The sequence below is a fragment of the Cebus imitator genome, unplaced genomic scaffold (assembly GCF_001604975.1).
Source record: "Cebus imitator isolate Cc_AM_T3 unplaced genomic scaffold, Cebus_imitator-1.0 Scaffold19, whole genome shotgun sequence".
Taxonomy (NCBI): domain Eukaryota; kingdom Metazoa; phylum Chordata; class Mammalia; order Primates; family Cebidae; genus Cebus; species Cebus imitator.
The window spans coordinates 9,200,261-9,225,564 of NW_016107334.1; the positions used below are offsets into that span (position 1 = coordinate 9,200,261).

The 25,304-nt window shown below is 38.2% G+C and overlaps 1 protein-coding gene across 5 annotated transcripts in view; it reads left to right on the top strand.

The window, feature by feature from the left end:
* The window catches only part of LRRC28 (leucine rich repeat containing 28), a 124,088-nt gene extending 105,599 nt beyond the window's left edge, over nucleotides 1-18,489 (top strand). For 4 of the 5 annotated variants that reach the window (XM_017518541.2, XM_017518556.2, XM_017518567.2 and 1 more), the window contains 2 exons: nucleotides 1,583-1,742; nucleotides 18,214-18,480. In XM_017518541.2, the coding sequence (XP_017374030.1) occupies nucleotides 1,583-1,742; nucleotides 18,214-18,286 (233 nt within the window). In that variant the 3' untranslated portion in view covers nucleotides 18,287-18,480. Of the gene's footprint in view, nucleotides 1-1,582; nucleotides 1,743-18,213 lie in introns of all 5 variants that reach the window. The other variant, XM_017518547.2, reaches the window with a different exon arrangement.
* Nucleotides 18,490-25,304: the final 6,815 nt, after the last annotated feature.

A 25,304-nucleotide genomic window follows, 5' to 3' on the forward strand; every position in this document is an offset into this window, starting at 1 on the left:
AATTTTTCTGTCTCATTTAGTGAACATTGTGCTTTGTATACCTGTTTTGTCTTTCATCTTTAAAAAAAATTTATTGTGGTAAAATAGACATAACAGAAAAGTCACCATTTTATCCATCTTTAAATGTACAGTTCAGTGGCATTAAGTACATTCACATTGTTGTGCAACAGGATTTTTCTAATAAGAAAAATAGTTTTGATATTTTATTAACACTGATCACTTTAGCATCCCCCACAGACAGAAGCATTCTTTAAAATGTGGTTGTCAGCTGTAAGGACAGTGATTTAAAGTTCCACCGTGTGGTTTCAAGGAAGGAACTTGGTGTTTGGGAATGTGTATTTGGTTGAAGTAAAAGCTGGCAGTAGGGGAAATTTGGAAAGATCTTGTCCTTCAAGTTGGATACATCAGTACAGCAGGTTTTCCCTCTGCTACCTCCTCGCATCTGAGCAATGTGTATACCTAAAGGAGGAGAAGCACCAGGAGCTGTTGGCAGTATCGTTGCAGCGTGCCGGCTAAAATTTGGAAAGGATTTGGCAGTGCACGGATTTGATAGGTATTGTGGGTGTATGTCTGAAATGCTTTAAGACAGCACTAGGCAATATTAATATGAAAAATACATTTCAAGTGTTTTTAAAACTGTGAAATGTTTCATCTTAGAAAACAGAGTCCATACAAAAACATCTCACATTAACCTTCCAGAAATGCCTAGTGCAAAGTTAAATTGGTTTTAAAAACTAAACAGAAAACTATAGTTGTTCACTAGTCAGTAAATTCCATTTTTCTAAGTGTTACTGATGAGTCTGGATGGATGAAAAAGGTAAAAAGATGATTTGTATTTCCTTCCCAAAGATGGATTGATAATTTTTAGATTGCAGCTCAGCATGACCATTTCTCTCTCTGTTGGATATTCATCATCAGTAGAAACCCAGCGTAAATGTGTCCTCAAGATTGCCTCGGTCACTGGGATGTTTTGCTTTAAACATCTCTTTTGTGTAGCTCAGACTAAGCTGGGAAGGAAGCTCTCTATTTTTATTAATTACAGCTTGTGGGAGTGAAACAAGGAAAAGCTTGGTTTCATTATTTTCATCCTTTTTCATTTCCTCCTTTTCATTCTCTTCAATAAATATGATTTAGCCCTGGTGGATGATTGATACTGAATGCCATATAGATTAGGGAGCAACTTAATGAGTCAGTTTTAGTCTTCAGTTCCAGTATGTTTAAAATTCTCTGACTCTTATTAAAGTTTGCAAAATCCTCTTTGGGTGAATTATGCCTTTTGATCTTTGTTCTTAAAAAATATTTTCTCTCTCTCATTCCGTGCCTCTACCTCAGGACAGCTTCTGGTTGTTCTTAAAATGAGTGAATTTGTGTTTTCTTTTAGTATCAAAAATATAAAATACTCCTTTCGTTTCCAAAAGATGTTAGATTTTTATTCAGTGCCTATAAATCAGACACAGAATTTTCAACATGAAGTACTTTTAAGTAACTGAACTTATTTGGTAACAAAGATAAATATTTTGAGAAGCCAGGTTTAAGGAGGTCTGATTTTTTTACTTGTGTGTGATTTTCTCTTGTGTTCCAGATTTGAACTTTCTGTCTCCAATCTCATTACCCAGAAGTCTCCTGGAGCTGCTGCACTGCCCTCTGGGGCACTGTCATCGGTGTAGTGAGCCTATGTTTACCATCGTCTACCCCAAGCTCTTTCCCTTGAGAGAGACACCAATGGCAGGGCTGCACCAGGGGTAATCATGCCTAAGTGGGCACCAGGGTTTACACCCAGGCAGGGGGTGCTGGGCAGGGAGGGGAGAGGCTGTGCATGAAAGCATTAAGTCAGCAGTTTTAAAGGGGCATAACATGCTTCCTGAGAAACAGCTAAATGAAACGATGCACACTTTAAACATCACAAGAAAACTGGACTTGCCTTTATTAGTTAACTTTTTGGTCATATGCTAGACAGTTTTATTGTATATATTACTTACAGGATCTCATTCTTTGTGAGAATGTTTTCCTTCTATTTCCCTATTCATAGTAGCCTTTAGGCAATAAGGAATGCAAAGGAAAAAAATGTGTTGTATAATGGGATGTGCCCAGCTCTTTCACTTAGTTGGTGTTGCTAAGTGAAAATGTGCAGCTGAGTTGTGTGTGCGCGAGTGTGTGTGTGTGTGTGTGTGTGTGCGCGCGCATGTGCATAATGAACACACGTGTTTCTGTTTTGAGTTTCTAACCCTTCCAAGTGGCATTATCATGCCACTCTATTTCTTAGCACATTTGCTTTGAATTTGCTAACAATGTTCACTAAACAAAACCCCAATACTGTTACTTTAAAAAAAGAATAGCAGCTAAAGATAGGTCATCAAATGAAAAATCCCCCATTTGCACAACCTTAGTTTATGGGCTTCCTAAATTTAGGAAACTAAATTTAAACTTTTTCTAAGATTGAATTTTTTTAAGTTAAGAAAAAGTACTATAGTACCTTATTTATCACCATCAAATATATTTCAGATGAGTAAATTTTCCAGGTAACTGAAGCCATTATCCCTCTTCAGAGCCAAAAAGCATTTCACTTGTAATCATGTTAATAGAAACCTTTCCAAGATTTTCTTTCTTTCCTTCGTTTCTTAATCCGTACAAGGTAGGCAGCATGGGGCAGTGTTCAGAGCATGGACTTTGCACCCGACAAGCCTGGCTCTTCTGCTGTGAGAACGTGGGTGGGCTATTGGGCCTTCTCAAAATGGGGATACAACAGCCTGCGTGACAGGGCCACGTGAGGCTTGGCAGATGAGAAAGGCACCCACTTGGCACTTAAGAGGTATTCAACAAATGGTAGTTCCCATTTCCATAGCTCTACCCTCTCTGTCCCAAAACTGTATTTTTCTTTTTCTTGCTCCGGATAATCCTGTTTTGCTATACTTTAGTTCCTATTTCAATCTTCTGTGTTTTTAATGTTTCCTGCTTACAGGAGCCCTGCTCCAAATCTTTCTAATTTGATACTTCTAAGGTGATCAGATAACCAATTTGGTGGGATTGCATTTAAATTAGAATAAAAAGAACTGAATTGGGGTCCAAATGTATTAGTACATGAATGAAATTAACAGACACATTTATGAGAAGCATATCGTGGTCAAATGGACAGGCCCTGATTCTAACTCCACAAGGCAACCTCAGGCAATTTACCATCCCTGAGCTTAGTATTTTCGTCAATGGAATGGGAGTAATAATAGTATCTGTTTAATAAGGTTATTGTGAGAATTAAACGTGATCATCCCTGCAAAAAGCCCAGGATGGTATCTGGCATGTAATAAATATTAAGCAAATGTTAACTATTATTATCTATTTTTATAGCTCAGAGGCTTTTTCTTATTTTTGTTCTGTTTTTAGCAAATGATCTTTATATTAGCAAGACATCACAGGAAAATCTTAACTAATTCATTAAACTACAGTTAAAACCCTTATGTATTATTATATAATTTCCTGTAGAAGACATTTCCTTACTGAAAATATGACAACATAAACAAAATGATATGGTCAGGATGCTCAGTAACCAATCAAATTCCAAATACCTGTTTTTAAAATTAAACTTTATCATGGCAGTTCATTTATGAAAATAAACTAGATCCTTCAAATGAAATCACTTTTATATTATCTTTATAAGAAATTTGAGGAATTCAGTCAGTTCTCAAATTTTCCATTTACTATTTAATTTCCCTGCTACATCTTAGAAATATAGTGTGACTAATCTTCTGTTGTTTCAGAACATAAATATAATAGTATTAACTAATAGTATTAATTTCATAAAATGAGTATATCAAGTACATAGGACTAAGGGAATGTCCTTTTCTTGCATAAATAGCGGAGATGAAATGCCAAGATATGAACGTGGCTTTCTATGTAAGTTAATGCTCGGGTCTGAAATTGAGAGTTTGTGGCTTTCATTCAGCCCACCAGGCTGTGATCCTTCCCATGTTGCCATGGAGATTGTATTAAAAGCACTGGCTTCAGTTTCTACCATAGTCTTTAAAGTACTTTCTTTTGTAACTGAAAACCAAATACTTGAATCTCCAGTAGCTTGTTGCTGAAAATATTTTTTAATATCATACACTCTAAAAGATTTTTCTAAGTTTTCTAATATATTCAATTGTTTGCATTGCTTGTCATGCAGTAACACATCAGCCGGTATCTAAATTAATGTGAACATCTGGCATTATTTCAAAAAAGAAGCATATTGAATAATCTTCTAAAATACCAAAGTCAATGGAAGTGTTAGTTTCAACCTAAATTTAATACTGAGTGAAGTAAAAAGAAATGACAGTATTTTGCATAAACAATAAATACCAAACTTTCAAATATATGTAGCAAAGAATAGCAACTAGTACATTTATGAGTTTTGATTCTGTAGGCATAGCAAATTTTTGTTTTTAAAACTTAATTTATTAAAATGAAGAACTTCAATATAGAAGATTATTTCTTAGTAAAATAACATGTATCTCTTTTCCCAAGCATGTAGGGATCTCACAAGTTCTGTATTTCCTGGCACGCAACCAGGCTACCCAAAGTTTTTCAGGGGCATTGGATTAGTTTGCTAGGGATGCTGCAACAAAGTGCTACAAACTGAGTGGCTTAAACAACAGAAATTTATTGTATCTCAGTTTTGGAGGCTGGAAGTCCAAGATGAAGGTGTCAGCAGGGTTGGTTCCTTCTGAGGCTGTGAGGGAGGGATTTGTTCCAGGCCTTCATAGCTTATAGATGGCCATCTTCTCCCTTTGTCTCTTCACGTCATCTTCCCTTTATGAATGTCTGTCTCTGTGTGCAAGTTTTCTCTTTTTATAAGGACACCATTCATACTGGATTAGGGCCTACCCTAATGACCTCATCTTACCTTGTTCCCAAATAAGGTCTCTATATTAGTCATCTCAGGCTGCCAAAACAAAATGACAGGGTAGCTTAAACAGCAGCAATTATTTTCCCATAGTTTGGAGGAAACAAGTCTGAAATCAAGGGGTCAGCACGTTTGGGTTCTGGTGAGGGCTCTCTTCCTAGCTTGCAGGCAGTCAACTTCTCATCATGTCTTTACATGGCAGAGAGTGTCTCTCTTTATAAGGAAACAAATCCTATCATGAGAGTCCCACCTCATGACTTCATTTAGACCAGTTATCTCCCAAAGACCTCCTCTCCAAATGCCCTCATATTGTGGGGGTTGGGCTTCAACATAAATTTAGGAAGGAAACAGTCCAGTCCTTAATAGTCACATTATGAGATTCCAGGGGTTAGGACTACAACATAGGAATTCTGGGGCTTTACAGTTCAACCCATAATAGCTTGCCCTCTGTTCCCACTGAGATAAGAAAAAAAGTGTTTTCTCTTGCTCTTACCCAGTCACTCAATACTGAATGCCTCACATCTTGTCACCAAAATTTGTGGGAAATTCTCCCCACCAGCAACCAATCAGTTCTCCAGTAGACACTCGCTGGGTGTCCTGTAAGTCTGTCTATGTGAGACACCATCCTACTAGAGATAGGATTAGATCCCACAGGTTAAGGGCTCAGTCCCACAAGACTGCCTCCACTTCAGATGCCAGTTGCGAGTTGTAGATTGTCACCTGTACTTCTGACCAACCAGCTATATAAAATCAGGGCTGCCAGTACCTCCTTCTTGTGTTCAATTTAGTTGTTAGAGTGGCTCACAGAACTCATGGAAACACTTAACTGTTTTATCTGTTTTATTCTGCTGTGACAGAGTACTTGAGATCGAATAATTTATAAAGAAAAGAGGTTTATTTGGCTCATGCTTCTGGAGCCTGGGAAGTCCAAGATCAAGTGGCCCCATCTGGTGAGTGCCATCTTGCTGCATCATAATATGTCAGAAGGGCAGCGAGTACAAGAAACAAAATCAGACTAAACTCATCCTTTTCTTCAGGAACCCCCTCCCATGATAACTAACCCCCTCCCATGATAACTAACCCATTCCTGTGATAACAACACTCCTGAGGACAGTGCTCTCCTGGCCTAATCACCTCTTACAGGCTTCACCTTCCAGGACTGTCACATTGGCAATTAAATGTCAACATAAGCTTTGGAGGGGACATTCAAACCATAGCACTTGGGTTTAGTGGTTTATTGTAAAAGATACAGATGAATAGCCAGATAGAGATACAGTGGGCAAGGCATGTGGGAATAAATATGGAGCTTCCATGCCTTCTCTGGGCATGCAGTCTTCCAGCTATCCCAAAGTTCTCCACACCCCGTCCTTTGAGCTTTTATGGAGGCTTCATTACATAGGCATGATTAATTAAACCATTGACTATTGGTGACTGGCACAACTTTCAGCCCCTCTTCCCTTCCCAGAGATCAAGGTTGGGGCTAAAAGTCCCAAACCTCTAATCATGTCTTGGTCTTTCTAATGGCCGGCACACACATCCTGAAGCTACCCGGGGATTCCCCAGCTACCAGTTGTTTCATTAGCATATGACAGATACTCTAATCACTCAAGAGATTCCAAAGTTTTAGGAGCCATATGTCAGGAAACAGGGTCTAAGACTAAATATTTCACAATACCATATCCCCCAAAATTCATGTCCTCACATGCACAATAAATTCACCCTAATAGATTTAGGACATCCAGAAAGTCCTAAATCTATTTCAGCATCAACCCTTAAGTTCAAAATCTCATCTTAAATATCTAAATTAGGTATGGCTAAAACTCAGGATACAATTCATCCTGGGACAAAACTCCTCTCCAGCTATGAACCTATGAAACCAAATAGCAATTTTTCTGCCTCTAGCATGTAATGGTGGGACAGGAATAGGAGAGACATTCCCGTTCCACAAGGGAGAATGTTAGAAGGGGGAAAAAAGGGGGGGGGGTGGTCACAGGTCTCAAGTCTAAAATCTAGAAGGTCAAATTCCATTAGATTTTAAGAATAATCTTTTTTGGCTCCACACTTTGTTCTCTGGGCCCAGTGGGATGACAGTCACGCTCCCTTAGTCCTGGATGAACCAAAGAGGTTGCCCTACCCTTGGGCTCTTTCTTCCCTTATAAGGATAACATATGTTTGTATCTAGGTAGACCTTTTGGCCATCCTGCCTAGAACCCCAGGAGTCTGACAGCCTTTCTTCATCTCATCCCATCTCTGTCCTGTTCAGTACAAGCTAGCAGTATTTTTGCTGAAATAGTTGATGATCCACAAGTCACATGCCTAATCTGCAAACCATTGTCCAGCCACACCCTTGATGATCCTTCCACAGCATGTTTTCTCATGTTTTATAATACGAATAGGGTGAGAATTTTCCAAATCTTCAAGTCCTGGTTCCTTGTTGCTTAATAATGTGCTCAATTTCTCTCTCTCCTCTTTTATTTTACTGACATCTATAAGCAGCAAGAAGAAAGCAAGCTGTGCCTTCAACACTTTGCTTAGAAATCTCCTCAGCCAAATATCCAAGTTATCACTTAGAATTCTGCTTTCCATCCCACAGAACACAATTCACTCAAGTCCTTTGCTAGTTCATAACAAAGATCACCTTTCTTCCAGTTTTCAATAACACATTCCTCATTTGCAGTCTGAGACTTTACCAGAAGCATCTTTCACATTTGTATTTCTGGCAACATTCTGTTCTGACAATGTGTGTATTTTCTAAAACAATAGAAATTTTCTCTATAGCTCCTTCCTCTCTTTCTTTTGTGAGCCCCCACCAGATTCTTCTTTATTTCTCCCAATTATCTCTTTTTTGTCACACACCTCAAAACTCTTCCATCCTCTATTCATTAACCCATGTCAAAGCCACTTCCACATTTTTATGTATTTGCCACAGCAGCATCCCACCTCCTGATAGCAAAATCTCTCACATTGAAAGAGAAAGAATGATTGATTTTAAGAAATTGGCTCACACAGTTTTGAGGGCCAGCAAGTTCAGAACTGTGGGGCAGACTTGCAGGCTGGAAGTTCAGGTAAGAGTTGAAGTTGCAGTGTTGAGTCTGACTTCGGCAGGGCACCAGGTTGGAAACTTAGGCAGGGATTCTTTATTGCAGTCTTAAGGAGAATACTTTCTACTTTTTTGCTCTTAAGGCCTTTAACTAATTGGATGAGGCCCACCCATACTGTGGAGGGTAATCTCCTCAACTCTGAGTCCACTGATTTAAATGTTAATCATATCTTTAAAAAATACCTTCACAGCAACAGCTAGACTAGTATTTGACCAAACAAATGGGCCCCAGAGCCTAACCAAGTTGACACATAAAATTAACTGTCACAGTTAATCGAAAGGTCTTACTTTAATCACCAGGGTATTTTGAGACAGGAACTATAGATAGCCTAGTATCCCAATGGTTCTTCCCATATTTCTGGGTTAAGCTTTAGCCATAACAGGTAGTACAGAGTGTGTTCAGGCTTTATTGCTATGTTATCTCTGTTTTTGTGTAATAAGCCATGGGGTGCAATGGAAGAACCAATAGTCCTAGGGATAAAGAGATCATTTGGAAGTTGAGCTATATTACTTTACAGGGTAAACTGGTACAGGAAGATTACATACTGGGCCAAGGTGTCATACCAGAGCTGGGATTTGAACCCCAACAGTCTGGCTCCAAATCTGTGTTTTAGCCACTGTGCTGTTTAATTAGCTAAGTGGACCAGCATATTAGCTTGGGGAAATCTTGAAATAAATGAACTCATAAATAATGAATTTAAACATACTTTCAACTCAAACTCATAAACACAAAATTAAATATTCTCTAACGTGGTGAACACGATACTTTTGAATATGTGTATGTATGCACATACATACATACACACACACACGTGATTTGGGTGTTTGCACTAAAGAGTCCTGAAGGATGGAGCTCTAGCTCTTTACTCTGAGTATCTTGGGAGGGAAATATGTGGAGTTATGAAGTAGTCAGGTGGGAAGGGAACTTTCATTTTCAACTCTATATACTTGGGATATAATTTTACAAATCTATGAATGTTTGAAAAAAATTCTACCTAGAGGTATTTGAAAAAGCCCTTTGCCTAAAACTATATACACATCAGAAAAGGAAAGGTTGTTATGGCAATTTTTTTTTGTTCAATTAAAAATGTTAAGCAAGTTGCATAAAAGATTACATAGTGTGATCCAGTCTTTGTCAAGCAATTATAGGTGTGAATATATGTGTACATCTGTGTGCACATATATAGAAAATACATGCACATACACACAGATTGAAACAATTGTATATATAGAGAGAAAAAGTCTTGAAGGACTTATATACCAAAGTAACAGTGATTTCCTTTGAGTAGTGTTGAATTTTTATAACAAACTGGTATTGCTTTAGAAATTAAAAATATTTTTAATTATTAAAACACTAGTATGCCAGGTGCTTGTAATCCCAGCTAATAGAAGGCTGAGGAAGGAGAATTGCTTGAACCCAGGAGGCAGAGGTTGCAGTGAGCCGACATCGTGCCACTGCACTCCAGCCTGGGCGACAGAGCAAGACTCCATCTCAAAAACAAAAAACAAAACATTAGTATACCAATGGCTTCTTTTAAAAAAGGTTTTGAAGTTACTTCCACATAGCTCAGAAGACTCGACCTCTTGCTTATTAATTTATCCACTCAGTCAGCAAACACACTTTGAGCATCTACTGCCAGCCAGGCACTGTGGTAGGTGAGGATGCCGTGGGCTTCAGTTGGGCGACTTGCAAGCTCAGATTTACATAGCTTGGTTCTTTCAGGAAATCTTGGTCTTCTGGGCCAGAGTGATTCTATCAGAGTGCCAGATGTCTGCGTGATTACTGTGCCCTGACATAGAGACCTGTTTGTTAGAGGGCCTGCAAAACTGACTTGGTCTTACAGTTTCCCTTTGTCTTTCAGAACAACTGATACTCCCTTCTCCCACTCACTACTAGTTTATTTTTAAAAGAAGCTCTTTTATGTAATTGTTATCTGGTTTCATCACTTATGAAATGTTTCACATTTCCTTACCCTTGCTTTTTGTGGCTATTGCTTCTTTGAAGCCAAGTAATATCAGTCATACCAACATTATCTGCATACTCATTTTGGAGATTTTTTTTTCCTTTTGGCAGAAACCTATTCATTGGCACCCTCTTAAGGTGGCTTATGAAATTTCCCGTAAGTGAAATAGTCTTCAAAAATTTAAGTAAAAAGTTGTTAACTGTTTCTTCCTCCTTATAACATTCAAGAATTATTTGCTGACCATTTGTCATGGCCTGTGCTCTGCAGTAGGTACTGAAAATTATGCTTTGACCCCGCCACTCAATTCTTTTCTCATGTATGTATCTCATTCCTAATGTCTAGGGCAAGGGGACAAATCAAGAAAGAATTCTGCTTGATGTTTCTGTTTCTGCACATAGAATCTTCCCATGAAAGACAGTCGCTACTGACATAAATGCAACAAGCAGATAAAATATGTTATTAAATCATTCTTGCTTAAGTTAATATGTACACAGGCTCAGGATTTTAACTTTGTCTTAAATATTTTTTCTTTTGGCTTGACTTTCTGTGTGAGTCAAATATATGCTTTGTGTTTTTAATTAGGAAACATATTTGCAGAAAAAAATCCCACATTTCTTATTATTTTCGTGGGCTCCAGTATGTGCCAACAGCATTGTGATTCGTTCTTTTAAGGAATAGTGGTATTTCTGTATTTTAAAACCAAGCTGAAATGCTCTTTCTTCTGCCTTGACTGTAAATATGCTCAGAGATTCTAAAGTAACAAATGCCATGTCTGATGTTCTTTGTAGAATTTATCAGTATCTTTTTCTTAACTGTAGAGCTTATTGCTTAGCTCAAAGTGTCTTCCCAGACCTCTGATGTCTCTGGTGCCACAGTTATGGATTTTAAAGGACTTAACCTACATGAATCCATTCTTAAGGCAGCAGATTTGTTGGTGTACTTGTAATAACTCAGATTATTAATACAGCAAGCAGATACAATATGTTTTAAGATCAGTCTTCCAAAAGCAAATAAGTACACAGCCTTGGGATTTATTTGTAGCACAAATATGACACCTCCAGGATATTCACTCCACTCCCATGAGCTTCATAAGGAGTTGATGATGATCCAAGGGAGACTGTCCTTTAATAAATATAAATCCCATGTCTTCGTGGAATTGGATGCTTTTGGTTGGGAGCTGTATTAGTCTGTTCTTACGCTGCTATGAAGAAATACCCATGACTCCGTAATTTATAAAGGAGTTTAATTGACTCACAGTTCCACATGGCTGAGGAGGCCTCAGGAAACTTACAATCATGACTGAGGGGAAGCAAACACATTCTTCTTCACATGGCAGCAGGAGAGAGAAGTGCTGAGCCAAGAGGGGAAAACCCATCATAAAACCATCAGATCTCATGAGAACTCACTCACTATCACACAAACAGCAGCATGGGGGTAACTGCCCCCCATGATTCAATTACCTCCCACGAGGTCCTTCCTATGACACATAGGGATTATGGGAATTACAATTGAAGATGAGTTTTGGGTGAGGACACAGGTAAACCATATCAGGAGCTTTATTTTTGAAAACTAAAGGCTGTGGTATTAAATGTATCCCTTGTATTAATGATTTGCATTTAACATCATTATCTTTTGATCCCTGTGTTTTATCAGCTATCCCCCAAAATGTACTTGATAGTTAATGTTATTTTGTGTCTGTGGTTCTTTTCAATTATGATTTATACAAATGTATACATTCCGCTGTAGCATAAAAATTATCGGAACTAGGGTTCTAACCAACTTTATTTTTTTAAAAATAATTTTTAATTTTCTTCATTTTTAATTTTTGTGGGTACATAGTAGGTATATATATTTATGGAGTACCTGAGATGTTTGATACAGACATGCAATACATGATAATCACATCATGAAAATCACATTCTCTCAAGCATTTATCCTTTGTATTACTAACAATGCAGTTATACAATTTTAGTTACTTTAAAATGCACAGTTAAGTTATTGACTATAGTCACCATGTTGTACTATCAAATACTAGGTCTCAGTCATTCTTTCTGATTATTTTTTGTACCTATTAACCATCCCCACCTCCCCTCAACCAACTTTAATTTTTAAAAATTAGAGGTAATACAAAATTATCTTAAAACTTAAAATTTACATAATTTCCTGAGTTAAGAAAATACAAAAGTGATGCTTGCCATTTCACTTTAAGATGTCATTTGAAAACCAGTCTTCTGTTTCGATCAAGTTAAATTAATTCATTTCAATTTTATAATAGTGCTTTTTGTGTTCTAAGAAATCTTTACCTAGCCGCAAGGTCATGAAGCGTATGTAATTACGTATTAATATACTATAATTCTCTGTTCCATTCACTTGATCTGTGTCTATCTCTTAGTCAATACCAAACTGTCTTAATTGCTATAGATTATGCTAGGCCTTAATATCAGGTTGAGTGACACTTCCACTTCACTTTTCCCTTTCAGGATTGTTTTAACTATTCTAGACCCTACACTTTTCCACTGAATTTTAGAACAAATTTATTTATTTTTATTTTTTTTAATCCAAAAAGCCTTGTTGAGATTTTCATAAGGATTGCATTTAGGCCAGGCGTGGTGGCTGACGCCTGTAATCCCAGCACTTTGGGAGGCTGAGGCAGGTGGATCACCTGAGGTCAGGAGTTCGAGTCCAGCCTGGCCAACGTGGTGAAACCCCAACTCTACTTAAAAAAAAAAAAACAAAATTAGCCAGGCATGGTGGTGGGCACCTGTAGTTTCAGCTACTCTGGAAGTTGAGGCAGGAGAATTGCTTGAACCTGGGAGGCAGAGGTTACAGTGAGCCAAGATTGTGCCATTGCACTCCAGCCTGGGCAACAAGAGCAAATAAAAAATAACCCCAAAAAATGTTTTCTTAAGTTTAGACCAAAATATTTCACTTTTTTTTGTATTTACAAATGATACTGTGTTTTTAAATTTCAATTTCCATATGTTCATTGTTAGCATATGGAAGTGTTACTGATTTTCATATTTTTTATATATGTTGCAGCCTTGCTTAACTGGGTTGTTAGTTCTAAGAGTATTTTTTGTAGATACCTTGGGATTTTCTGCATAGAAAATCACGTCATGCTGTCTACTAAGGCATAGTTTTATTTCTTCCCTTCCAATCTGTATGCCTTTTTTTTCTTGCCTTATTGCAATGGTTAGAACTTTGAGTACTGTGCTAAGGTTGTGAAAATAGACATCTTTGCCTTGTTCCCAATCTTATAGGGAAAACACTCAGCCTTTCACTGTTAAGTATAATGTGTTAACTATAATAACCTAATATACATAATGTGTTAAGTATATGTTAAATATAATATGTTAAGTATAATGTGTTAAACCTACTGTAAATTAGGATATTTTTGGTATGTTCTCTTTTTTAAATTGAGGAAGATTTCCTTTCTATGTAGTTTGCTGATAGTTTTAATCATGAAAAAGTATTTGCTTTTGTTAAATGCCTCTTCTGAGTCCACTGATATGATCATATGGTTTTTCTTTTGCCTGTTGATATGGTGGGTGATACCGATGATCAAATATTGAACTAGCCTCACATGCCTGGAATAACTCCCACTTGATCATGATGTGTAATTCTTTTCGTACATTTCTTTGTTAATACTTTGTTGAAGATTTTAAAATCTTTGTTCATGAAAGACATTGGTCTGTAATATTCTGTTTTTGTATTGTCCTGGTCTGGTTCTGGAGTCAGGATAATACCACCTCATGAAATGAGTTAGGAAGTGTTGTTCCGGTTTTTTTCCTGAAGAAATTGGGTAAAACTTTTCACAAATTTCTTTTTTTTAAACTCTGTTAGAATTCTCCAGTGAAACCATCTGGGCAGGGAAATTTGTTTTCTAAGTTATAAATTCAGTTTATTTAATTGTTGTAGGACTATTCAGGTTGTCTTTTTCATCCCAGTTGAGTTTTGGTAGTTTGTGGTTTTCTAGACATTGGTCTGTTTGTTCTAAGTTGTCAGATTTATTAGTATAAAGTTGTTCCTGGTATTCCTATACACCCTTTTTAATGGCTGTAGGATCTGTGATGATATCACCTGGTTCATTTCTAATATTAATTTGTGTGTTTTCTTAATCTTTGTCAGTGTTGCTCAAGATTTATCAGTTTTATTGTTATTCATAATCCTGGTGATTAATTTCATTGATTTCTCCTCTTTATTATTTGCTATTCTTCTGCTTGCTTTGGGTTTATTTTGTTCTTTAAGTTTTTAAAAGCTCAGAGGAAATTTATAGCACTAAGTACTTACATTAGAATAGAGGAAAAGTCTTAAATCAATAATCTAAGCTTCTTTATAATATAAGCATTTAGTGCTATAAATTTCCCTGAGCACTGCTGTCCCTAGCTATGTACCAAAATTTTTGATTTTTGTATTGTATTTTTGTCTTCATTCGGTTTGTGTATGTTTTCAGTTCTTTTGAGATTTCCTTTTTGACCTATGGAAGTATGGTCATTTGACCCGTGGGTCAAAGAATTGTGATGTTTAATTTCTGTATGTTTGAAGAATTCCCTCTTTTGTTTTTGTTATTGATTTCTAGTTTGATTCTATTCTAGTCAATGAACACACTCTGATTTTTACTTACTTTAAACTTAAATTGTTCTTCATTCTGTAGTTTCCTGGTAGAAATGTGAGTTACTGATTTTAGATCTTTCTTTTCTACTATGTGTGTTTAGTATAAGTTTCCCTTTAATTACTGATTTGGCTGCATCCCATTACTCTTTGATGACTTGTATTTCATTTTCATTTAGTTGAAAATTTGTTTTATTTCTCTTCAGATTTCTTCTTTCACCTAGACATTTAAAATTAAGTTGTTTACTTTCTAAATATTCAGGAATTTTCTAGCTATCTTTTATTGATTTCTAGTTTAATTCCATTCTTGAGAACATAATTTATATGATGTCTTTCACATTTTTTAAGGTGTGGTTTTATGCCCAGATTTTGTGAAATTCTCATTTAAGTGTTCCTACCAGTTTATGGCTCTGGCAGCTCTGTCCAGGTGGGCAGATCTCAGCTGTGACTTGGTGTATAGTTCACGGGCATTTGAAACAAACAACATATATTCTGCCACTATTGGATGGTGTTCTGTCTATGTCAGATTTTTAATTTATTGTGTTGTTCAGTTATTCTATCCGTTGCTGAGAGTAAGTTAATTGAAGTCTCCAATTCTATTTATGAATTTATCTATTTCTCCTTTCATCTCTATTATTTCTTAACAGCTTTATTGAGAATTCATGTATGATATAATTTCACCCATTTAAAATATACAATTCACTGTTTCTTAGTACATTCAGTGAGATGTCCAACCATCACTCCAATCCATTTAAGAACATTTTCTCACCATGATGGAAACCGTGAACATTTAGCTGTTGCCCCTGTCCCTTTATCCCCATCATACCTAGCCCTAGGCAACTGCTTATCTACTTTCTGTCTCTGTAGATTTTCCTGTCCCCAGGGCTTTGGCTTGGGGGCATGGGCTTTACTTGGAGTCAGTTCTGTCTGTGCCTGTTACTGGTTCTGGATTGGAGGCTTCTACCGCATTCTGTTTAAGATGTAGAGGGCAATAAGGTACCCAGGGAACTGGCCAGCACTGCATTGTTCAAGTCCCACAGTCCCTAGGCGGCCTGCCTTCATTCTCCCTTTCACAGCTTGCTTGTGCTTATTTGCTGTGTTTTGTCCAGAGTGTTTCAGGTATAGGGGAAAAACCTGGGAGGAATGGGGCCTACCCCATCTTGGCCAAGCCAGAAGTACCCACTGAAATATACTTTCCCCCCAAATCCAGAGGGATCCACCAAGAGTAATTGTTTCTCTGTAGTAGGCAGTTCTGGATACAACTCTTCTATTCCATTTGAAACTGCACTGATGTAGCAGGCATGTGAACTCTTGTAGGATTTCTCTCTCACTTCTGATAATTGTGTATCTATTAAGACATCAAGAGTGTGTGCTACTTCCAGTTTTTATTCCCCTTGCAAGTACATTTAGCCTTAGGGAAGAAAAACACTTGTTGGACCTCCTGGAAATTTTCAGGAGGTGGCTGAGCAGAGTACGCCACCTTGGGTCCTCTCCACAATCCCATTTCTCCTCCCTCTAGAGTCTGCAAGGGGAGTCTAGCATAGCTGTCTCATCAGCTGTTGGCCTCCACTGAGTCAGTGCTTCTGTTAACCATTCCTGGGTGCCTAATGTATCACATTCTGACGTCTAGGTGAAATACTCCTGTTGGCCTGATCCAATCTTACATGCATTCTTGCTGGCTAATGTACTTAGAATCCATTTCCATGTGTGCCCTCCAGGTTCCTGTTAATATAATTTGACAAGATCCTGCAACTCCCAGCAGCATGTACATGATTTCTTCCAAGAGGAGGCCTTGCAATGATCTCTAGATCATGCTAGGATTTTACTCTTTTTGGCCCTGTAGGCAATGAGTATTGATGGTTGTGGGTCTTCAAGAGTTTTCAGATGACCACCCCAGATGAAGCCATTGAAACATTTTTACACAAGGGAATGCTAGTTTTCTTAGAAGGCAGAAAGGGCTGTTTCTGATATGAAGAAATGTTTAGAGATGTTAGAGAGCCAAGGTTCTTAGATTCATGCCTGTCTAGAGGCTCCCATATCATTAAGTCTCAAGTTCCCACTCTTTCCCAACAGCACCTTTACCTTAGCTGAAGGGACATGGCATAAATATATCTTGATCTGGCATGTGATCCTGAAACCTCTACATTGAGCCTCAGTCATGTCCCTTGCAGCTTCATAAAATAAGGATTCCTTTAAGGCCACCATAAAAACTTTCTGATTCTCTGCCCATGCCTTGAGTTAAGATCTCAAGGCACTAAGCTCATCATTTTCTTTTTGGAATCTCTTCAGCACAGTCAAAAGAAGCCATCTCACCCCACAAACTTGGAATCACCATGATGCCATAGCAATCAAGTGCCACAGCCATTTGCTCTCCCAATGGCTTGCCCTCCTGTTACCTTCTGTTTCAGTGATATTTGAGTAACTGTGGTGCCGCCACATGCTACAGATTAGCAGGATCCCACTTCTCCCTAGTAAGAAAGAAAGCCATTCATGTACTCACCAGCCAAACCTCAGAATCTCACTTGGATGAGCTGCTTCACTGGGCCACTTCTCATAACACATACTGTTCATCAGGGCTAGAAAACAAAATGCACATTTGGCTGAGACTTTGAAGAGAAATTAATGAAGAGGGACAATCAGCTGAAGTTTGGGCAGGGTGCAGAGCACCCAGAAGGATAATAAGACAGCCAGGGACTCACAGCAGGAGGAAGCCCCTACCATGCTTAGTCCTTGGGCCTGAAGGGCAAAGGGAGCTCTGGAGCCTGGCGAGAACCAGAGGTGGCAAAGAGGGTCTGCCAGATAGGAGCTCCAGTTGTAGAGGGAGAGAGGGAGTGGGGTGGAATACTCAACCTTCCCTCTTCCTGCCCTTCAGCCTCCTGCTGGTGCCTCCCACTGGCCTAACCAGAAGCTGAAGATGAGGCAGCTTTGCTGGTAAAGTCTATAGAGGTCCCCTTCCTGGGCCATGGATAATGGCAGACTGGGTTGAGGGTGAGGAAATGGAAAACAATCAGCACAGGGGATCTTGTGGAAATAATAGGAGACTCTTTTCCCCCTACCAGAGGATAGCACTTCTGCCTGGAAAACAAGGCATCTAACAGCTGGAGCTGTCAAGAGTGGGCCGGATGCCCCCTGGGATTCATGATTCGCTGCACAAATGTGCTCAAACCTCTGCTGTATGGGGAAGACCTCTGAACTGTATTATTCAGATTCTGAAATGACCTCTACAAGCAATCTATGTGTATACATACATTTGTAGGATAAATTCCTTAAAATTATGTTGTTCAAGCTCTGTGGTATATATGTGTTCTGGCTAAATGGGTGATATTTTCTGTTACATCATTTTTATAATGGACTTCAAATTCTATCATTGCACCGTTGGTTCTAGTAAGCAGAATTCGAATTGTGGAAAAGGTATTTTTTTTCTTAGTTCCTACTTTAGGGATAGTATATCCTCTGAACACTACTATTAAAATGAACGTTCACGTGCACATACTTCACCTGATTCCAGTGCTCAGTTTTAACAGGAAATTTAAATTTCTACTATGCAGTTTGTTGACTGGCTAATCCTTTATTTTAACAAAGAAAAAAGATAGTTTCTAACAGAAAGAATCAGAAACTTTAATCTTGAACTCACAGTGTTCTCTCCCTTTCTTCCCTTCCAGGAGGACAACTGTTAGTTTTGTGGCTTACTGCTGCTCCACCCAGTGTCTGCAGACTTTTGACCTGCTGAGTTGATAAACACTCAGGAGCCTCAGGAGCATTGCCAGCTTGACGCTGGGGAATGCGGCCAGTCCAGAACAGACTCTTCCATCCTGTCCTGTCCAAGGCGGGGCACTGCGGAACTCCAGAAATGTCATGATCGGGCTTCAGAGCTAAAATGCCTCACCCTTCCCCCAAGTTGGAATATATCCTCCCCCAAATTAAGGACCCGTTTGTCTCTCTGTTTTTCCTTTTTGTGAGTGTGTCTTTTACACAAACTGTTTATAGATTGATGGGCCTCCCCAAATCTAATTTAAAGCAAGTTTCAGGTCCCTGGAGAACAGTGATTTGATCATCTAACCAGATTCCCTTTTGAACACAGGTACCTTCAGTGATGCTTCCTCTCTTCTCCCTTGCTTTCCCCAGAGAGTGATTTCCCTGAGAGCATATTCTGCACAGTGTCTCCAGTGGAAATTTGTCAGTTTTTGAGGAGTTTCAGCAAACCCCATGACCTCAGTGGTCTTGAGTAGAAGGGTGGGGTACCTCAGTTGGCGGCAAAGTGAGACTCCCATGGAGGCTCAACGAGGATCCCAGAGCACACACCCTCTGGAAAGTTCCAGCCTTGTTTGTAAGTTTTGCTATGTAGCAAGAGACTTTTGTGAGGGATTTTAAAAACAAAACTGTAGATTGTAATGAAATGCACTCTTATTTTTTAAAAATGTTTACAGAAAAAAAGTTTAGAAATTTTTAAATTTTCTGATAAGATTTGTTTATATGAGAAGAATTTGAGGAATATTTGAAGCTTTACAAGATCTGATCCTTTTCCTTTCTCGATATAAAGTTTCCATACAATGAGAAAGGGAGAGAAAACACACATTGAAATAAGACCTCAGTGTTCTTTTTTGATGGGTTTATGGTTAAATTTATACTGACTTTAAAATATTTTTGTCACATGTGAAAGGCTTCAGCTGCTTCCATTACTAGTGTTTAACAAGGTGATTCTAAATACAGCCTGTGCACATTTACTTATTCACCTGATGCATGAGATTATCTTCATTTTGACCCTAGTTTCTTATATACTTAACATATACTGCCCAGATGCAACTGAGAACATACAGGAAAAGCAGATCCAAATTCAGCCTTGGACTTCTGCAAAAGTCCATAAACAGAAAGTCTGCGAGCCTCCACTCTGCCAGAAAGAACTGCTCTTCATGAATAAGTCACGTATTTGCTCTTCCTTTCAAAGGATGGCATTTTAATGTTGCTTTGCTGCCAGATGTTCATCTGGTTGCTGTGAAGTGATTCTTTTTTTAAAAATGTTTTTTAATGATGTAAGTTTTCTAAAAGGCAGGGCTGAAAGGAGAACCAAGATTTGCTTGGTAGAAAAATTATTTTTTTTTAATTTCAGATTTATGAAAAATTTGGTTGATGGAATTTTTATTAGCTGCCCTGACTTTATAATGCTATGTTCTAACAGTGCCAAAAATCCTACATAGTTACTGACAAATGTGTGATCTTTTTACAGTCACACCACCTGCTGCCCGGAAAGCACACCATCCACGTAGAATGGAGAAGGCAGAAAGTTACCATGTGTTCCCACTGTATCTGCACTGTTCTTACTTCCTCTTGTTCCTTTTCATAACTTGCTCTATTCAGCCTTAACATTTCAAAGGCTTATAGTAAAATAGGAACTGAAGATCTCTATCAAAATGTAACACTTCTTTTATCCTTTGGAATAATTGAAGTTTTAAGGTAACCTCTACATGTATATAAGTAAGCAGGTGAAAAATGTGGCATGAAATTTCACAATTGTGCCTCAGGCCTAAGTGACTGCTACCTGTCATTTAAGTGACAGTGAATATCTTGCTACATTTTTCTATTTCATCCTCTACAATCATATGTCATGGAATGGAGCTGTGAAACCTGCTAACTTGATATTCAGGATTCTCACTGCGATAAGGTAATACATTAGTTTTACCTGGTTTGAAATTTTACAGAGATGCTTACAATCCAAGCATTCTTTCTCTATCTGTTATGAACTACAGTGTGTTAAACAACAGCAGTGGGCTGGGCATACAACCTTTGTGCAGTCTAAGCCTTCCTCCTTGGGTACAGCACCAGAACTTAACTGATGAGAAGTGGAACTTAAATGGTTTCCCTGGTGCTGTTCGTTATGGAAATTCTGTGCTGGATTCATCAGTGATCAATGTCATTCTTAATCTTTGGATATTATAAAGGAGTGTTATCAACTGGAGAAAATTTGCCTACATGCTATATATTTGAACTGTGTCCAGAGCTTTGCAGAAAAATATATCTGAAGTTATTATATATGTTGTTTTCTTGAGCAACAGTGACTCTAGGTAGAAAAGCATTTCACACAGTAAGAATAAGGCAAAAAAAAAAGTGAACTACTTGGAAAGTATCATCTGTCCAGGTAAGTTTTCTTCAGTGAGCTCATGTGTGGTTGGTGGTAAAGTCCAGGATAGCCTCATGAGCATAGGCTTTCCTATGATGTGATGCAAAGGGGGCCCATTTTAGTGGATTACCCTATCATTGTTCTTCAGTGTGCCCAATTATCACACCAAAAGCCTCAATTAAGTAACACTGTATGGAAGAAATCCTGCATCTTCAGTTAATACATGTTTTGAGCACACTCTTAAAATATAATTAAATGATCCCTATACAAAAGAGCCCAGCCTGGATGGAGGGTCCACTCTGGCTAATGGGTAAGAGTGATGAACCTCTTCGTTATCTGGCCCTTCTCTTCTGGAAGAGAGAGGCTTACATTAAACATCTTTTGGTCAGCATGCCTCACGAAGACCTTTCACACTCCAGCTTGTCTGACTATGTAATGTTCATCTCACTTCTGTTTTACATTGAACATTATGAATTAAAATCTTTGCAGTCTAGGAAAAAAGAAGTCTTCAACACCAGTTGGTTTATGGGGCTCTGCACATAATTTCCTCTAAAATATATAACTATTTTGTAGTCTCAGGGGACTTTCAAAGCCAGTTTTTAAAATTATTAGCAGTACAGTTGTTTCCTGAATGAAAAATCAGAAATTCTAATCTTGCTATAAAGTGCTTAAGCACCATACAGTGCCTCAGCATAAATTAAAACATTTTTTATTAAGATGATTTATGAACATGGATTTCTAACTGGATCAACATTAATGCAATCTGATAAAAATTGAGATGTAAATTCATTTCACAGACTCATAAACATACTCTAAGACTCTTCTTTAAATGGATTCTTACATAACCCTGCCTGTTTTATTATGCCTTCCGTTTTGTGGTTTTCATTCACTCCTGCTTGTTCCTAATGAGGTTTTCCTGTATTTTCCCAGAAACTCAGCGAATATCTTATCTTTTCTTCAAAGGGCATTTTTATAAAGTTTGTATTCTTGAAACTAGCTCTATGTCTGTCTACAAATCGATTACTCAAGTCTCGGCCAGGCACGGTGATGCATGCCTGTAATCCCAGCATTTTGGGAGGCCAAGGCGGGCAGATCACAAGGTGAGGAGTTCGAGACCTGCCTGGCCAGCATGGTGAAACCCCATCTCTACTAAAAATACAAAAAAGCCACGCATGGTGGTGCACACCTGTAGTCCCAGCTACGTGGGAGGCTGAGGCAGGTGGTTCAGTTGCATGAACCTGGCAGGTGGAGGTTGCAGTAAGCCAAGATCATGCCATTGCACTCCAGCATGAGCGACAGAGTGAGACTTTGTCTCAAAAAAAAAAAAAAATCATTCAAGTCTCACCGTGCCTACCCAGAAGTACCTCCTTGTGTCACCAGCTAATAGATCTGAAAGTGATGCAGGTGTCTCTAGGAAAGGGATTGATCATAGCCAAGTGACTGATATTCTCGCTCAGGAAAAGAGCTTGCTTCACAGCCTTTGAAGCATGACTATATGTGTGGTCCCCTTGTACTCTGGAGACAGAAAAGTACTGGCAGCCAGTGTGGTGGCTGGGCAGAAGGTGGAACATTCAGAGATTATTTCTGTATGTAATTAAGAGACTTGCAAGGGTTAGCTGGGGTTTTTTCCACTCAAGTGTGGATTATCCTTGTTACCTGTGTTAAAGAATATCAGGTTTTGTTTCTCATGGTGATTTTTGAGTTTATAATGATTCAAGATTTTTAATAATGAAAGGATTATCCAGGTCTCTGAAAAATTATGGCAACATTGATTTGGAGTGTGACTAAAAACTCATACTGTATCCAGTTTGGTTGCCTCTCTCAGTTACTGCAGTTTATAGAATAATTGAGCTTGAACCATGTGAATGCTCAGAATGTCAGTGGTGAAGTATTTATTCAAGAGAAATGGCTGAATTCTCAGTATGAATGAGTTTTGTGAAGTGTTATAAGTTGCCCTATTCCTATTCCTATCTTCCCCCTTCCATCTCTGTTGTATCCTTGAAAACCAACAGTGTGCAATGAAGGTGAAAAGTAGCAGCCTGGAATCCACTAGCGGGTGCAGAATGGGGTTAGAATCCGTTAAAGGTTCATTCCCAGAGAACTGTCATTATTTGACCTGTCAGGCAGTTCCCTGGAAGACCTCATTTGCAAGACTGTCTTTATTTTACCAGATTGAAGCTTGCCAGGTATGAAAAGCCTTTTTCCCAGGGACATTAGTCAAGAAAGACTCAGAGGCAATTGATTAATTTTGTGGTTGCTTCAAGTAGTGGCTAACCCTTGGAGCAGACAATAGGCTAACGTAAAATGAAAAGCTAGGGAATAAGATATCCATAGGGACCTTGAAAAGCTCTGATATTGGGAATTTAGATGGTCATGTGTATGTATAAAGCTTTGCATATGCCAAGGGTTATACTCCTGCTCAGGAAAGACTTAAGAACATCTTGAGCTTTCACCGTAAGTTGACCTTGACACAGAAGCAGAAAGTGAAGCCAAAGGCAGCTTCCTTCCTGGCTTCATGTTGAAGGGGTGCCCCAACAGGCACCCAGAGCCCTTACCACAGACTTGGAGACATAGCACAGTAAGGACACTCCTTTAGTAGGGTTTAGGGAAATTTCTGTCTATTCATTAGCTGACCACTAAATGACCCTAGCATAAAGACTTCAGTATCCATGCACTATGAAGAATATCGACTTTACTGAATTAGTTCAGAATAGTCACTCAACAGGACTAAACAAGCCAAAACCCAGAAAGTACATCTAACCCTTAGCAAGGAGATAAAAAGGTAGATAAGTATGATTTCCAGAGTTGCCACATTGTTCTTTGAAATGTCGTTTTCCACAGAAAAATTATGAGGCACATAAAGAAGAAAATATGTTCCATACATGGGGGGAGAAAAATAGAGACTGTACCTGAGGAAGTCTAGACATTGGATTTTTAGACGAAGACCTTAAATTGGCTATTTTAAATAGGCTCGGAGAACTAAAGAAAAATTATGTGTAAAGAACTAAAAGTATGAAAATGTCTCACTAAATAGAAAATGATGAAAAATTAAAAGAACCAAATATAAGTCTTGAAGGTGAAAATAGAGTAACTGAAATGAAAAATTTGGGGTACTCTAGTCTGAGAAACAGAAAAAAAAATGAAGAAAAATGAATAAAGCCTCAGAGACCTGTGGCACACCATCATTCATACCAATATATGCATAATTGGAGTCTCAAGAGAAAAAGGTAGAATATTTGAAAAAAATAATGGCCAAAGACTGAAATTTGATGAAAAGCATTGATTTACATACCCAAGAAGCTCAATGAACCCTAAGTAATATAAGCTCAGAGACCCATGCCTGGACACCAGATCACACTGTCCAAAGAATCATGGAAGCAAACAGAGAAGTGACTCATGTACAGAGGATCTTTCACCAGAAACTATGAAATGTAGAAAACAGTGGGATGACATATTCCAAGTGGTAAAAGTAAATGACTATCAAATAAGAATACTATTTCCAACAAAACTATCTTTCAAAAATGATTAGGAAATGCCCACATAAACAAAAACAGAATTTGTCATTACCAAGTCTGCACTACAAAAAATAATAAATAGGGAACTTCAGGCTGAAAAGATAATAGTAACTCAATTGCACATGAAGAAATAGCATTGGTAAAGGTAGCTATATTGGTAAACATAAAAGGCAGTACAAATGCATTTTTTGTAAATTTTTTTCCTCCTATCTGAGGCAATTGCATAAAACAATCTGTTTGGGTGTGCACAAGCACAAAGTGAAAAACAATTTGTATGACAATAACATTACAAAGGAAGGGGGAGGGAACAGACTTACCAGAGCAAGAAAATTTTTCGTACTGTTGAAGTTAAGTTGGTATTACTGTAATCCAAACTAGGTTGTTGTAAATCAAAATGCTATAATCATCAGGGAAATCACTAAGAAAATAGCTAAAGAGTATATAGTAAAAGCTACAGCAAAGAAAATGATACACTAGAAAAAAGCTGCTAACAAAAGAAGGCATAGAAATAATGGAAGAAGAAAGGAACAAAAAAAGACAAAAGACCTAGCAAACAACAAGGCTGATGACAGTGGCTTATGCCTATAATGCCAACAGTTTTGGAGGCTGAAGCAGGAGGACTGCTTGAGCCTGGGAGTTCAAGGCCAGCATGGGCAACATAGTGAGGCCTTGGCTCTATTAAAAAATATATAGAGAGAGAATTGCAGATTAAACCCCACCTTATCAATAATTGCATTAAGTGTAAATGGATTAAACACTCAAAAGGCAAAGATGGTAGAATGGATAATAATCATGGTCCAACTATATGCTGCCCACTAAGAAACGCTTTAGATTCAATGACACAAGTAGGCTGAAAGTAAAAGGATGAAAAAATACATGTAAACTGTAAGGAAAAAAGCTTGAGTGGATAGATCAGACAAAATACACTTTTAAATAAAAATTATTAGAGACAAAGACATTACATAATAAAAGGGACAATCTATCAAGAAGGCATAATTTTTTTTTTTTTTTTTTTAAGACAGAGTTTTACTCTTGTTGCCCAGGCTGGAGTGCAATGGCGCGATCTCGGCTCACCGCAACCTCCGCCTCCTGGGTTCAGGCAATTCTCCTGCCTCAGCCTCCT